The sequence below is a fragment of the Scylla paramamosain genome, chromosome 31 (genome assembly GCF_035594125.1).
Source record: "Scylla paramamosain isolate STU-SP2022 chromosome 31, ASM3559412v1, whole genome shotgun sequence".
NCBI classification, from domain to species: Eukaryota; Metazoa; Arthropoda; class Malacostraca; order Decapoda; family Portunidae; genus Scylla; species Scylla paramamosain.
Window position 1 is genome coordinate 6707104 of NC_087181.1, and position 14086 is coordinate 6721189.

The 14086-nt window shown below is 39.6% G+C and overlaps 1 protein-coding gene and 1 long non-coding RNA gene across 9 annotated transcripts in view; both read left to right on the forward strand.

Moving 5' to 3' along the window:
* Positions 1 to 1212: 1212 nt before the first annotated feature.
* Positions 1213 to 7507, forward strand: LOC135116430 (uncharacterized). 3 transcript variants are annotated; one of them, XR_010276312.1, is made up of 4 exons: positions 1213 to 4468; positions 6179 to 6281; positions 6643 to 6805; positions 7178 to 7507. It is a non-coding gene; the product is annotated as an uncharacterized LOC135116430 (long non-coding RNA). The 3 variants fall into 3 exon arrangements; XR_010276313.1 differs by having other exon boundaries at positions 1213 to 4420; XR_010276314.1 differs by having other exon boundaries at positions 1213 to 4420; positions 6182 to 6281.
* Positions 7508 to 11117: 3610 nt separating this feature from the next.
* LOC135116431 (SUMO-activating enzyme subunit 1-like) overlaps positions 11118 to 14086 on the forward strand; it is a 74061-nt gene continuing 71092 nt past the window's right edge. For 4 of the 6 annotated variants that reach the window (XR_010276315.1, XM_064033884.1, XM_064033887.1 and 1 more), the window contains exon 1: positions 11118 to 11391. Coding sequence is in view for 5 of the 6 variants with exons in the window: in XM_064033884.1 (XP_063889954.1) it covers positions 11270 to 11391 (122 nt within the window). In the remaining variant the exon portion in view is untranslated. The remainder of the gene's footprint in view (positions 11392 to 14086) is intronic. The other 2 variants (XM_064033885.1, XM_064033886.1) reach the window with 2 other exon arrangements.

Consider the following 14086-nt stretch of genomic DNA (forward strand, 5'->3'; position numbering starts at 1 on the left):
GTTATATTTTGACTGATTGCCTGCCTCTATGTTTGTTTCGAGCCTAGAATGGCTGTTCTTTTATTTCTAATTGCTTCCTTAAGGGGCATTTTGCAGCAAGGGTTCTGGGTTCCCCTTTGTAATTTTTACATTTTTAGCTAGTCGATGAACATTCCCTCCAGGTGTGCCTTATTTCAGAATACTCCAAGCAGATCTTGTAATCACGAGGTCTATCACATTGGTTAGTGCAATGTTTCTCTATGGCATAACATCTGAAGCATGTTTATATGCTGTAATATATTTCCTGTTTGATATTGATCCCCGGCATACTCATTTGAAACAAGCTACTTTCTGTATTTTAAGCTTTCTTTGATATGGATGCTTCAGTAAATGTGATTTTGATTGTTTTTGAGTTGAAGAATTTGATGGTGGAGTCGATTTCCCCCTTCTGTCCAGGATTTTTTTTCTGAGATTTTTTCTTTAATTGCTTCTGTGCTGCTGTAGATGTGGTTGTCGACATTTGGGATGATTACAGATTGGTTTTCTTTCAGTTCAGTTCAGTTCTTTCAGTTGTGGAAAGAAATTGCTGTTATTGAATGCTTTATTTGTAGAACTGTTGAAAAGTTTGTCCTGGTCTTGATTGTTGCTTGTAATAACAACAAATTAATTTTTCCAGATGAAAACATCGTTGTTGGCGAGGATATCCAACAGAGTGCTCTTTCAAGGATCTTTGCTCTTTGTGGTCGCGATTTTAATGTGAGACATCTCACATGCTCAAGGTGTTCTTGGGGGTCAAAGATTGTGGAACTTGTATATCCTGAAGTGTAGTGCTGGAAAAATAATTATGTATATTTCTACTTTTTTTTTTTAGGCTAAGGCCCATGTAATGTGCGGGGATGACCAGAGTCTCAGTACCATGTGACTAACCCCCCCCCTTCCCCTCCTCTCCTCAGTGTCCTTTTGTCCTTGCTTTTTCCCCCCCCCCCCCTCTCAGCGTCACTGTGTTGACCACTTCTATCATAAATTTACCCCGTGAATAAACGTAATTTCTCTTGCTTGGCCAGGTTATAGAGGCGAATTTTTCACCTAATCCCAGAGAATGGGGAGCCCTTAATACGATAAAATTAATTCTATAATGGTAAGGTCTTAAACCAGCTCAAACAAATCCCAGATAATTACGCCGCGCCAATGAGGTTGACGAATCTGATAAGTCTTCTTTGCTTCGCTGCCTTGTTACCCCTGTTGCTCCACAAGCCAGGAAGAGATATCAGACTTTGACTAATTCCCCAATTGATTTCAAAAGTCCATTGAATTAAACTTCTTAAAGTAACAACTATAAAGTAAACAGTAACTTAATTATTCATATTTTTCAACCCTGAACTCACAACCTAGTCGCCCCCCCCCCACTAAAAACAAAATTATAACTCTTAATAAATTTCCCCACTGGAAACCTTTATCCTTAGTTTCCCGCCGATTTCCTCACAAGCAAAGCCAGACTCTCTTGGATTCTCCTCAGGTGAGCATGCAGTCTGATAATCTCCTCCTCCATTTCCTGTAATATTAAGTAAGTGTTTGTTTAACAATAATTTTACTAAAGCCAGACTCTCTTGGATTCTCCTCAGACCCTCTCGGATTCTCCTCAGATATTCCTGTTAATAAACTATTTCTGAGTGGATAGATATTCGCATTTTTTCGTTCTTTTTTGTTGTTTTTCTCCATGTGACTAGTGAAACCACCTGGTTCGAGATCACCGTGTGAGACTGTCCTCAGGTTTATACATACTTTTTGGTTATATTTGTTATTTATTTATTTATTCTCTGGTCTCCCCCGCAATTCAGTAGTCGCGAAAATATCTCCATCGTAGTTTTATGTAACTGAAGAGTACGCTACCATTTATTTTGTATTTCTGAATTCCTTTTTTTTTTTATATATTATTATTGGGATTATTCCATTATCAATTAAAAATCTATAAAAGTGTCAATATTTGTATTTCTTTTAATCCAGTGATAGGATTTGTAATCATCGTCTGCCACAAGGGAATTTTTTTTTTTCGTGGGCACGAAACTGGTGGCAGCGGTGGGATTTATTTCGCGACTAACCGAAAGAGGTGGAGACTGGAAATAAGTTAATAAATGGGGAAATGTGCCTGAGGGGTGTGTATAGACCTGAGGGACATAATTGCAGGCAGTGGTGGCTACCGATATGTGTTGACTATCGTAGATCACTTTAGCCGATTTGTGAAGTTCTATCCACTCAAAAACAAACTATCAGAGGGAATTGTAGAGGCGCTGCAGCAGTACATTACCGACTTCGGGACTCCTCACTCCATCGTCCTGGACAACGGGGGCAAGTTCACCTCCCAGATCTTCCAACAATTCTGCCAGCAACACCTCATCACCCTCTGTTACACCACTCCCTACCACCTGCAAGGGAACGCCATCACCGAACGACTCCATCGCATGCTCAAATCCATCTTGGCTTCCATGTGCCGAGGTTACCCGCTACGGTGGCCTCGCCTACTCCCTGTGTGTCAGGCCACTATGAATGCCGCCGTCCATACCAGTATCGCCCAACAACCTTTCTTCGCGTTTTTCTCCCGGCATGCGCCCCGAGTGGTGGGTGCCAGGCTACCCGCAGTTGATGGTGACGAGCAAGATGTGGATGTGGTCCGCCGGCTGATCCGGGAAACACACGAGAAAATGACTCGGAAATACCGTAAATGCGGCCAACAGGAAACGCAAGGAGCAGAAGGTAGACATTGGGGCGTTGGTGTGGGTGAAGCGAGAAACTACAGAGTCAGGAGTGTGTAAGAAACTGTGTGTTCGTTGGGACGGCCCATATAAGGTGGTGGAAGTTTTAAGAGGAGGCGGTGGTTATGTGGTGAAAGACCCTTTCTCGGGAAAGATGGTGCAAAGAGCGGCAGAAAAGATCAAACAGTTTCACAGTGAGGAAGAGTACGTAGTTGCGGCTCAAGACACAGTGTTCCAACCTGATATAGAAACTGAAGTGTTACTGCCTAGAGTGCGTAACCATCCCAGACGCTATATTGAGGAATGTTAATGTCGCTGGAAGAACGGTATAGAAAAGAGCAGAGTGCTTGGGGTAAATAGAGTCCCCCCCCTTTCCTTTGCATGGTCTGGCTAGACTGATTGTAATGAATCGAGGTATGACGGGTATGTGTACTATGTGAGAGGTGATGTAAGAATTTGAGAAGGAATAAGGAACCACTTTAATTCGCAGACTACTACTGCACTCGACAACCCGTTCGGGCCATTCTGTGGTGGATTACTTCAGGACGTGGCGAGCGCTTCGCATAATCATCTGTAGTATCTCGTGGTGTGAGTGAATGTGTGGATGAGTAAATGACTGTTCGAGTGGAAGGAACCGAGTACTGGGGTGGCCGAATCTCGTTTCAGAGAGTGACGGAGTGACTTAAGGTTAAGTCCTCACACCACAGGAGGTCAAGAGGCTGGTTGGGGTGGAATTTCTTTTCTTTTTCCTTGAGATGAGAGAAAGAGCCGAGTTATGTCTCCAAGGGACATTGTGGTGATATGGCCCACGAGCCATTGTATGGGAGGGAATGACAGAATTATTTCCCGACAGAGATCACGTGCAGTTCGTCAGCCTGGCTTGGTTGTGTGGTGGTGAGGGGAGGTTCTAATTACTCGGATGTGAAGGTGTTATTTTATTTTTTTTTGGTTAGGAGAAAAAAGAGAGGTGAAAAATTCTAGAACGGATGAAAGGCTCGTGTAGTGCTGGAAAAATAATTATGTATATTTCTACTTTTTTTTTTTAGGCTAAGGCCCATGTAATGTGCAGGGATGACCAGAGTCTCAGTACCATGTGACTAACCCCCCCCCCTTCCCCTCCTCTCCTCAGTGTCCTTTTGTCCTTGCTTTTTTCCCCCCCCCCCTCTCAGCGTCACTGTGTTGACCACTTCTATCATAAATTTACCCCGTGAATAAACGTAATTTCTCTTGCTTGGCCAGGTTATAGAGGCGAATTTTTCACCTAATCCCAGAGAATGGGGAGCCCTTAATACGATAAAATTAATTCTATAATGGTAAGGTCTTAAACCAGCTCAAACAAATCCCAGATAATTACGCCGCGCCAATGAGGTTGACGAATCTGATAAGTCTTCTTTGCTTCGCCGTCCTCTTACCCCTGTTGCTACGCAAGCCAGGAAGAGATACCAGACTTTGACTAATTCCCCAATTGATTTCAAAAGTCCATTGAATTAAACTTCTTAAAGTAACAACTATAAAGTAAACAGTAACTTAATTATTCATATTTTTCAACCCTGAACTCACAACCTAGTCGCCCCCCCCCCACTAAAAACAAAATTATAACTCTTAATAAATTTCCCCATTGGAAACCTTTATCCTTAGTTTCCCGCCGATTTCCTCACAAGCAAAGCCAGACTCTCTTGGATTCTCCTCAGGTGAGCATGCAGTCTGATAATCTTCTCCTCCATTTCCTGTAATATTAAGTAAGTGTTTGTTTAACAATAATTTTACTAAAGCCAGACTCTCTTGGATTCTCCTCAGACCCTCTCGGATTCTCCTCAGATATTCCTGTTAATAAACTATTTCTGAGTGGATAGATATTCGCATTTTTTCGTTCTTTTTTGTTGTTTTTCTCCATGTGACTAGTGAAACCACCTGGTTCGAGATCACCGTGTGAGACTGTCCTCAGGTTTATACATACTTTTTGGTTATATTTGTTATTTATTTATTTATTCTCTGGTCTCCCCCGCAATTCAGTAGTCGCGAAAATATCTCCATCGTAGTTTTATGTAACTGAAGAGTACGCTACCATTTATTTTGTATTTCTGAATTCCTTTTTTTTTTTTATATATTATTATTGGGATTATTCCATTATCAATTAAAAATCTATTAAAGTGTCAATATTTGTATTTCTTTTAATCCAGTGATAGGATTTGTAATCATCGTCTGCCACAAGGGAATTTTTTTTTTTCGTGGGCACGAAAGAAGTACATCCTTTTTGGGGACAAAGCCTGACTAATATTTTTAGTATCCCGTCTCTATATCTATCCAGTTTTATCTTAAAAGCATGGACAGTTTCGGCATTCAGAATGTCTTCACTGAGTTCATTCCATTTGTATACACTTCTGTGAGGAAAACTATACTTCTTGATGTCTCTTCTACAATTAATTTTCTTCAACTTCTTACTGTGTCCCCTTGTACTCAGTGTGTTTAAATTTATAAAACATTGTTTGTCCACATTTTTCATACCATTTATCATTCCATAGATGCTTATTAAATCTCTCTCTCTCTCTCTCTCTCTCTCTCTCTCTCCTAATTTCAAGGGTAGGAATTTCCAACATTCTTAATCTCACCTCATAGGTCAAATTATTCAACTCCGGAACCATCTTAGTGGCTGCTCTTTGTACTCTTTCCAATTTTATAATATTCCTCCTGCCGCATATTCCAATCCTGGTCTTCATAAAAACAACAACATTTTTTTTTCTTTTTTTTTTTATAATTCTTTCATCCAAATATGAGAATGCCATTCTTACTCTTTGTAACATATTCATCATCTCACCAGTGCTTTTATCAGTGTATTTGTCCGGAGTCAAATTTTCATTAACTGTTACTCCCAAATCCATTTCTTCTTTTGATTTCTTTAAATTCATACCACCATCTCATAATGATATTGTATTCTTTTTTTTACTCTTACCAAACTTCATCACTACATTTACTTAAATTTAATTTTATTTGCCAAGATTTACCCCTTCTATTTATCTTTCTTAAATCATCTTGCATTATCATACAGTCATTTTCATTTTTTATCCTTCTTATCAGCTTAGCATTATCTGCAACTAAGTTCATATAGCAATCTATTTCTTCATTCATGTACATATATCACAAATATTATCGGTCCCAACACTGATCCCTGTAGGACACCACTATAGTTATTTTCAGCTAAGATTAATTTTGGTCTTTTATTACAGTTCTCATCTCTTTATCATCCAGATAATCCTCCATCCACTCCAGCAGTCTTCCTTCAATTCTTCCATATTTTTTTTTTTAACCCTCTCTTGCCCAAAAGGACTTTTTGGTCCTCTTTTATTTAGCTTAACTTTATGGAACCTGTGCACGTTTTTTTCATGCCATATGTTCATCATTACTGTTTGGTCGTATTTTGTGAGGTACGTGATACTATTAGTTTACGGTAGCAGATGGATTCCCGCCAGTATGAAGCACAAAGATGTGAGGAGAGGACTTGTCGCTAACGTAGCTTTGCCCCAGTCACTTGATCCACAATGGATGCTGTTGCAGGTAATTCCTTTTGTACTAATAAAACACTGTATATATTTCAATGAATAGACAACTGAATAAAGTAGTATATATCAATTTATAAGTATAAATTGAGGTATCACTAGGTTTTCAGTAAAAGTGACGAATGTCCCATTGGTCACGCTCGTAGGTTGTTGCTCAGTTATACTGTCAACAACAGCAAGCATTTACCTCTGCTTTTTTCCATGAATATGACTAGTATATTCCTTGCATTTCAGTGCTATCATAACGTAGCATATATGAAGTGTTTTATTGATACAAGTGTACTGTAATTATTTTGTAAGGACCCAATACTTGAATAGCAACATAACAAATAATGCAATGGTAACTTTCTCCCTTTCAGGTCCTTCAGTAGTAAAAGTAATACCAAAAACATTTTTACAAGAAGAGGAAGAAGGCATTGACCAGTCAAGAAATAGTAGACAGCCTCACCTGTAGTGACACTGAAAATATGGGTGAATATGATGACAATGAAATTGATGACATCGGCGAACCAGAAATATCAGGTAATGGACACACACCTTACCTTACAATGACAGTCTATTCTTTTTTGTGCGTGTGTGATATCATATATACATGGTGATGGTAATGATTATATATATATATATATATATATATATATATATATATATATATATATATATATATATATATATATATATATATATATATATATATAGTACGCTTTATTATGCTTAAATTATAAATAATATGTAATCTAACGAGTAACTAGAAAAATAATGGGGAAGGAACTATTTACATAGTTTTCTTATGAGGTTAGAATTAAGATCATTATAAGAGAAGCAAATAGTAACGACAGTAGTGAAAGTCTTAAATTATTCATGATTCACTAATGTGTAAAATAACATTTTCAACAGATATTGGCAGCAGAAGTGAGGAAGAAGAGGATGAAGACAAAGTTGTTTTGGTAGTGGATGATGCAGAAATTATTGAAGCTCGTCATCCTCCATCTAAACGTAAAAGAAAGAGATGCGTCATTTGGAAATAAATCACTCAAACAAGAGAACCATCTTCAGTTCCTGTTTTTGATAGTGCAGAACAATAAGATGAGGTTTTGTTGACACCTTTGCAATATTTCAAAAAGTTTTTGTCTGATGATTTTCTCAAAGACACTGTTGAACTATGCAATTTGTAAACTCTGCAGCAAAATCTGAATAAATAATTGAATTGGAACAATGGCTAGGATGTTCCTTCTTCATGTCAGTTAGTAAGATCCCCAATACACGTCTTCATTGGTCTTCTTATACAATGAATGACACTGTATCATCAGTCATGAGTAAAAATAGGTGGGAAAAGATCAAGTCTCGTCTTTATCTAGTAAATAATAATAACATTGACAAGACTGATAAATTGTGCAAAGTAAGAATGTTGGTTGACCATCTGAAAAAAGAGTTTAGAAAAGTTCCCATGATAGAAAATCTGAGTATAGACGAACAAATTGTTCCATTTAATGGGGTTTGAGGCATGAAGCAGTACAATCCTAAGAAACCCTCTAAATAGGGATACAAAATATTTGTACTAGCAGGTGATAAGGGTTATGTGTATGATTTCAGGCCATACACAGGTAAAATTTACCTTGTAGATAATACGAGTAGTGATGTGCCCGACCTTGGTCCAAGTGTCAATGTAGTTTTACATTTAGCAGAAGTGATACCTCATCACAAGAACCATAGATTGTACTTTGACAATTGGTTCAATTCTCTCCCATTAGTAGAATACTTGGCAACTCAAGGAATTTAGTGCTGTGGTACAGTTCAAAGTAGAAGACTTCCAGGTTTGTCATTCCAGCCTGATAAACAGCTAGCCTCCAAAGGTAGAGGAAGTTATGATGAATGGGTGACAACAAATGAAGAGGGAGTTACTACAAATGCAATCAAATCGTATGATAGTAAAGGAGTGTGCCTAACTTCAACATTTGCTACCTCTTAGCCACTAGAGACATATGTCAGATATGATAGGAAAAAGAAAAGAAGTTGAAGTTCCTGTACCCAGTATTGTCAAAATGTATTATGAGCATATGGGGATTGTAAATCTCCAAGACCAACTCCTTGCATACTATAGAATGTCTTTTTCGGTCTAGGAAATACTATCTGAGATTCTACCAACCAACCTTTCAAGATCTAACTCCCCTCGTGATTTCTGGCATCTAGCCAAAAATATGTCCAGTAACTTTGCTTCTTCTTCTTTCCCTCCTCTACCTCAACCAGATGGCACCACTGCTATCACATCTATTTCTAAAGCTGAACTCTCTGCTCAAACCTTTGCTAAAAACTCTACCTTGGACGATTCTGGGCTTGTTCCTCCCTCTCCTCCACCCTCTGACTACTTCATGCCACCTATTAAAATTCTTCGCAATGATGTTTTCCATGCCCTCGCTGGCCTAAACCCTCGGAAGGCTTATGGACCTCATGGGGTCCCTCCTATTGTTCTCCGAAACTGTGCTTCCGTGCTTGCACCTTGCCAAGTCAAACTCTTCCAACTGTCTCTCAACATCTACCTTTCCTTCTTGCTGGAAGTTTGCCTACATTCAACCTGTTCCTAAAAACGGTGACCGTTCTAATCCCTCAAACTACCGTCCTATTGCTTTAATTTCCTGCCTATCTAAAGTTTTTGAATCGATCCTCAACAGGAAGATTCTTAAACATCTGTCACTTCACAACCTTCTATCTGATCGCCAGTATGGGTTCCGTCAAGGCCGCTCTACTGGTAATCTTCTGGCTTTCCTTACTGAGTCTTGGTCATCCTCTTTTAGAGATTTTGGTGAAACTTTTGCTGTTGCCTTGGACATATCAAAAGCTTTTGATAGAGTCTGGCACAAAGCTTTGATTTCCAAACTACCCTCCTACGGTTTCTATCCTTCTCTCTGTAACTTCATCTCAAGTTTCCTTTCTGACCGTTCTATTGCTGCTGTGGTAGACGGTCACTGTTCTTCTCCTAAATCTATTAACAGTGGTGTTCCTCAGGGTTCTGTCCTGTCACCCATTCTCTTCTTATTGTTCACTAATGCTCTTCTAAACCAAACTTCTTGTCCTATCCACTCCCACGCTGATGATACCCTGCACTTTTCCACGTCTTTTCATAGACGTCCAACCCTTCAGGAGGTAAACATATCACGCAGGGAAGCCACAGAACGCCTGACTTCTGATCTTTCTAAAATTTCTGATTGGGGCAGAGCAAACTTGGTATTTTGTTCAATGCCTCAAAAACTCAATTCCTCCATCTATCAACTCGACACAACCTTCCAGACAACTATCCCCTCTTCTTCAATGATACTCAACTGTCCCCCTCTTCTACACTGAACATCCTCGGTCTGTCCTTTACTTATAACCTGAACTGGAAACTTCACATCTCATCTCTAGCTAAAACAGCTTCTATGAAGTTAGGTGTTCTGAGACGTCTCCGCCAGTTTTTCTCCCCCCCCCCCAGCTGCTAACTCTGTACAAGGGCCTTATCCGTCCCTGTATGGAGTATGCTTCACATGTCTGGGGGGGTTCCACTCATACTGCTCTTCTAGACAGGGTGGAATCAAAAGCTTTTCGTCTCATCAACTCCTCTCCTCTAACTGACTGTCTTCAGCCTCTCTCTCACCGCCGCAATGTTTCATATCTAGCTGTCTTCTACCGCTATTTTCATGCTAACTGCTCTTCTGATCTTGCTAACTGCATGCCTCCTCTCCTTCCGCGGCCTCGCTGCACAAGACTTTCTTCTTTCTCTCACCCCTATTCTGTCCACCTCTCTAACGCAAGAGTTAACCAGTATTCTCAATCATTCATCCCTTTCTCTGGTAAACTCTGGAACTCCCTGCCTGCTTCTGTATTTCCACCTTCCTATGACTTGAATTCCTTCAAGAGGGAGGTTTCAAGACCAATATTTGACCACTACTTTGACCCTTTTATGGGACTGGCATTTCACTGGGCATTTTTTTTTATTAAATTTTTGTTGCCCTTGGCCAGTGTCCTTCCTACATAAAAAAAAAAAAAGTCTCTCGCACGATATCGACTACCCTTGAATAAAAGGACAATAAATTCATGGAGCATGATCATCCCCTTTTAAATCCAAATTGATAATTTACCAAAACTTTATCTCTTTCCAAGTGTTCCATCCATCTTTCCTTTATTGTTGTGTGTGTGTGTGTGTGTGTGTGTGTGTGTGTGTGTGTCACTAGATAAGAGATATTATCACGGACCACAAATCGACACGATAGCCATAATGTGTGTGTGTTCTCTCTCTCTCTCTCTCTCTCTCTCTCTCTCTCTCACACACACACACACACACACATTATGACCATAGTGCCGATGTGTCGTCCGTAATAATATTTCTAGTAGAGAGAGAGAGAGAGAGAGAGAGAGAGAGAGAGAGAGAGAGAGAGAGAGAGAGAGAAAGGGGGAGTATCCTCTCCCGATGTCATAACAGTGCAAGGAAAATACAAAACTGGCAAATCAGACCTGCCGGGCGCTACCCAGCTAGCATATATTACTACATAAAATGGTAAAAAAAAAATTTTTTTCTTAAGTTTCAGTTTCGTACCAATAAATAAAAACGTACCGGTACCAGCAAAAAAAAAAAGTATCAAAATGATACTTTCGTAAAATCACAATCACTGGGAATCTTTTTACGTTTGTCATCTCTATGACGACTATTATTTCGGCTCTTCTCAGAGTGAATCCAGTTTTATAAAAAAAAAAAAAAATATTAATAAAATTGTCGAGACTTGTTGACGTAATTTAGCACGATTATGTCTGACAAAAACACTAATATATATATATGAATCAATATATTTAACCGTTCACGACAATCCGGCAGCATTCGGTTACCTGCCGCCGCCTGGTGCCAGGACAAACCGCAAGGAAGCTCCCACAGCCGCCGCCGCCTGGCATATACTCAGGAAATCAGGCGGGACGTCAGAACAACGATCTGCGAATCATATCTCATAATTTAACCGATATTGGATGAATAATTTGAGGGAGTCGCCCTTGAAGATGAAAAATATGAACATTGAGAATATAACTGAAGACGAAGCGGCTCTTTATGACCGCCAGATAAGACTTTGGGGTCTGGATGCACAAAAGAGGTGAGGCTTATTCCAGTATTCAGGCCGTGAGCGCCTTCTTTTCTTACTCCAACGTCTTATCTTTCCAAACCCTACCAACCCAAACGACTTTAATCTCAATTAGATGTAATCTGACAGTCAACCGAACCAAACGGGAGTACGGCCTCAACAAGTTATGGCCTGATTGACAGCATCGTGGTTCATGATTTAGTTCAAGTGCTTTGTTAAGCGGCATTTTTCAAGTACTAAATATTTAATTATAGCTTCGCATAGATTTCGTCGTTCTGAGTGTTTGGGCAGTCAAACTGAGCAAATTTATAAATAAACGTTGAAATTTAAAGTTTATATTGGGCATTTTAGGGGGACCATAATGCTCTGCACATTTAGGAATGGGTATTTCTTGATAAGAAGTCTCTCTCATTCTCCCCAACCCCCCCTAACCCCTCAGACAAGCTTGGGGACCAGTGGGAAGTCGGGGGTTTGAGGGGGGAGGATGAAAAATAAGTGAAATATGAACATTAAAAAACTCTAAGGAAATTTATCTTAATATTTCGAATTTCCTTAACCTATCCTAGCTCTAACCTTTCTCTAACCTACCCTAGACACCTACCTCGTTAGGACGTTAACCTAATCTAGCCGCTGGGGCTAGATTAGGTTAACGGGCTCCCATGGACCCTCCCCCCTTGCTGGGAAGTTAGCCTAATCTAGCATAACCTAACCTAATCTAACCAAACCTAGCATAACCTAACCTAACCTAACTTAACATAACCTAACCAAATCTAACTTAACCTATCATAACCTAACCTAATCTAACCTGACCTAGCATAACCTAACCTAACCTAACCTAGCATAACCTAACCTAATGAGGAGCTCAAAAAGTATACCCTTATGCCTTACCGGTGTGGTGTTGATATTCTCAAACCAATGGAGATGGGTACAGTTTAGCAGATGGGTACAGTTTAGCGGCTTTGTTGATAAAGACTTGAAACCTCTTCATGTCTCAGTGCCACATCTTAAACATAGCTGTAGCTAAATAATCCACATAGTGAGTTTTCCTCCTCCCAAACACAGGCATTTTTCTCTTCACCTCTATCAGAACGCCAGACGTGTCCCTAAAACGAGTGAAAAGCGTAACTGAACCTACCGTGGAAAGTTGTACAGTAAAATCTCTCATCCGGCATTCGAGTATCTGGCAGCTTCAAGTATCCGGCACATTTTTCCCCGAGCCTTAAAATCAATAAAAAATCAATGTGTACTCATAAAATCGATTAAAATTCCTGCGTGAGGCATACTTTGTTCCTTCGCCACCAGAGCGCACTGCTTCGCACCACCCGCGGCCCACTGCACTGTGTTTACTCAGTGACTCAGTCCCGTGTGTGCACTGTTTATTGCCTGACACCTTCATCATGCCTAAAGTTGTAGAAAAGAGGAAGCGTGTTGTACTTACACTTAAGCAGCTGATCAGATCAGCTGCTGATTAAGATCAGCTGATCTTTGTTATGGTAAGATGTGTGAGTGTAGGGTGGTGATTGTGGACATAATTTCACTTCTATTCAAGTATCCGGCAATATTCAAGTATCTGGCATGTCGGCGGTCCAGTTGATGCCAGATAAGAGGGATTTTACTGTAATTGGTGCCCGCACGAACGGCCTGGCGAGTGGCAACGTGTGATTGAAGGGATCTGGTGTATAAATATCATGAAATCCTAATATGAGGCTACCCACAAACCCCAGTTATAAACGGCAGAAAATCATTTCAATGTTTACTCTTGACTGGTGCAGAGCTTGCTGGATTTAGAAAATATTGTATTTCCCCAGACTCCCAATTGCTATTACAGCCATACTAGACATGTGCCCCCCCAATTTTCTTACGTTTATGGCAAGGTCGCTGAACCCTTCTCCATGAAATGTGAGTTTCATGCTTATATTTAATGCGGATGTGATATCAGATTAACCTAGGAATGTTGTATTTGATTACCTTTATGGATAATGAGAAACTTATTGAAATTTTCATCACAAATTAATAGTTTCCGTGATATAGGAAATTTTTGTTAAGTGATGTGCGTTGGTTAGGTTAGGTCAGGTCAAGTCGTTAGGTTAGCATTGCCTTCTGTTAATGTACCATTGTATTCCCTACCCACAAACCTTACTTTCCAACAAGTCCCTAAGTTCGTAGGGGGATGAGGAGAGAAGGGGCAAGATGAAGTATTTTCTGATCTGTTTTATGCTCAAAATTGTCTAGGTAACAAAAAAAAAAAAAAATGAATATCATAGTTTTGTACTCAAAATGCAGTTTGGTCCTGTTGTAAATATTTACCTTAAATTGTATAGGGGACGAATTACCCAACCAGGAAGCTTGCTGGGCCAATTCTGATTTTAGTTTAGAATGTTTTTAATTCTTTGGGCATTAGGAAATTAAGTGGCAGGTAGGGCTTTGCCTGGCAATTAGTGGAAATTACATAGGTAACAGAGTTCATGTGACAAACAACTGACCTAACTGTTGTAGATCAAGCCTAATATTTAAGTAAAAAATGTCATATTTTACTGAGAGTGGTAAATATTAAATATCTTGCCTATTTCAAGTTGTAGGACAAAAATATTTTTAGGGGAAGATTTTGGTGGGCTTTTAATTGATCTACTAATTGTTTCCTCCACCAATCAGTTTTTTTTTAAGCCCTCACCCCACTGGAATTCCTGATTTGCAATAAAAACTACTA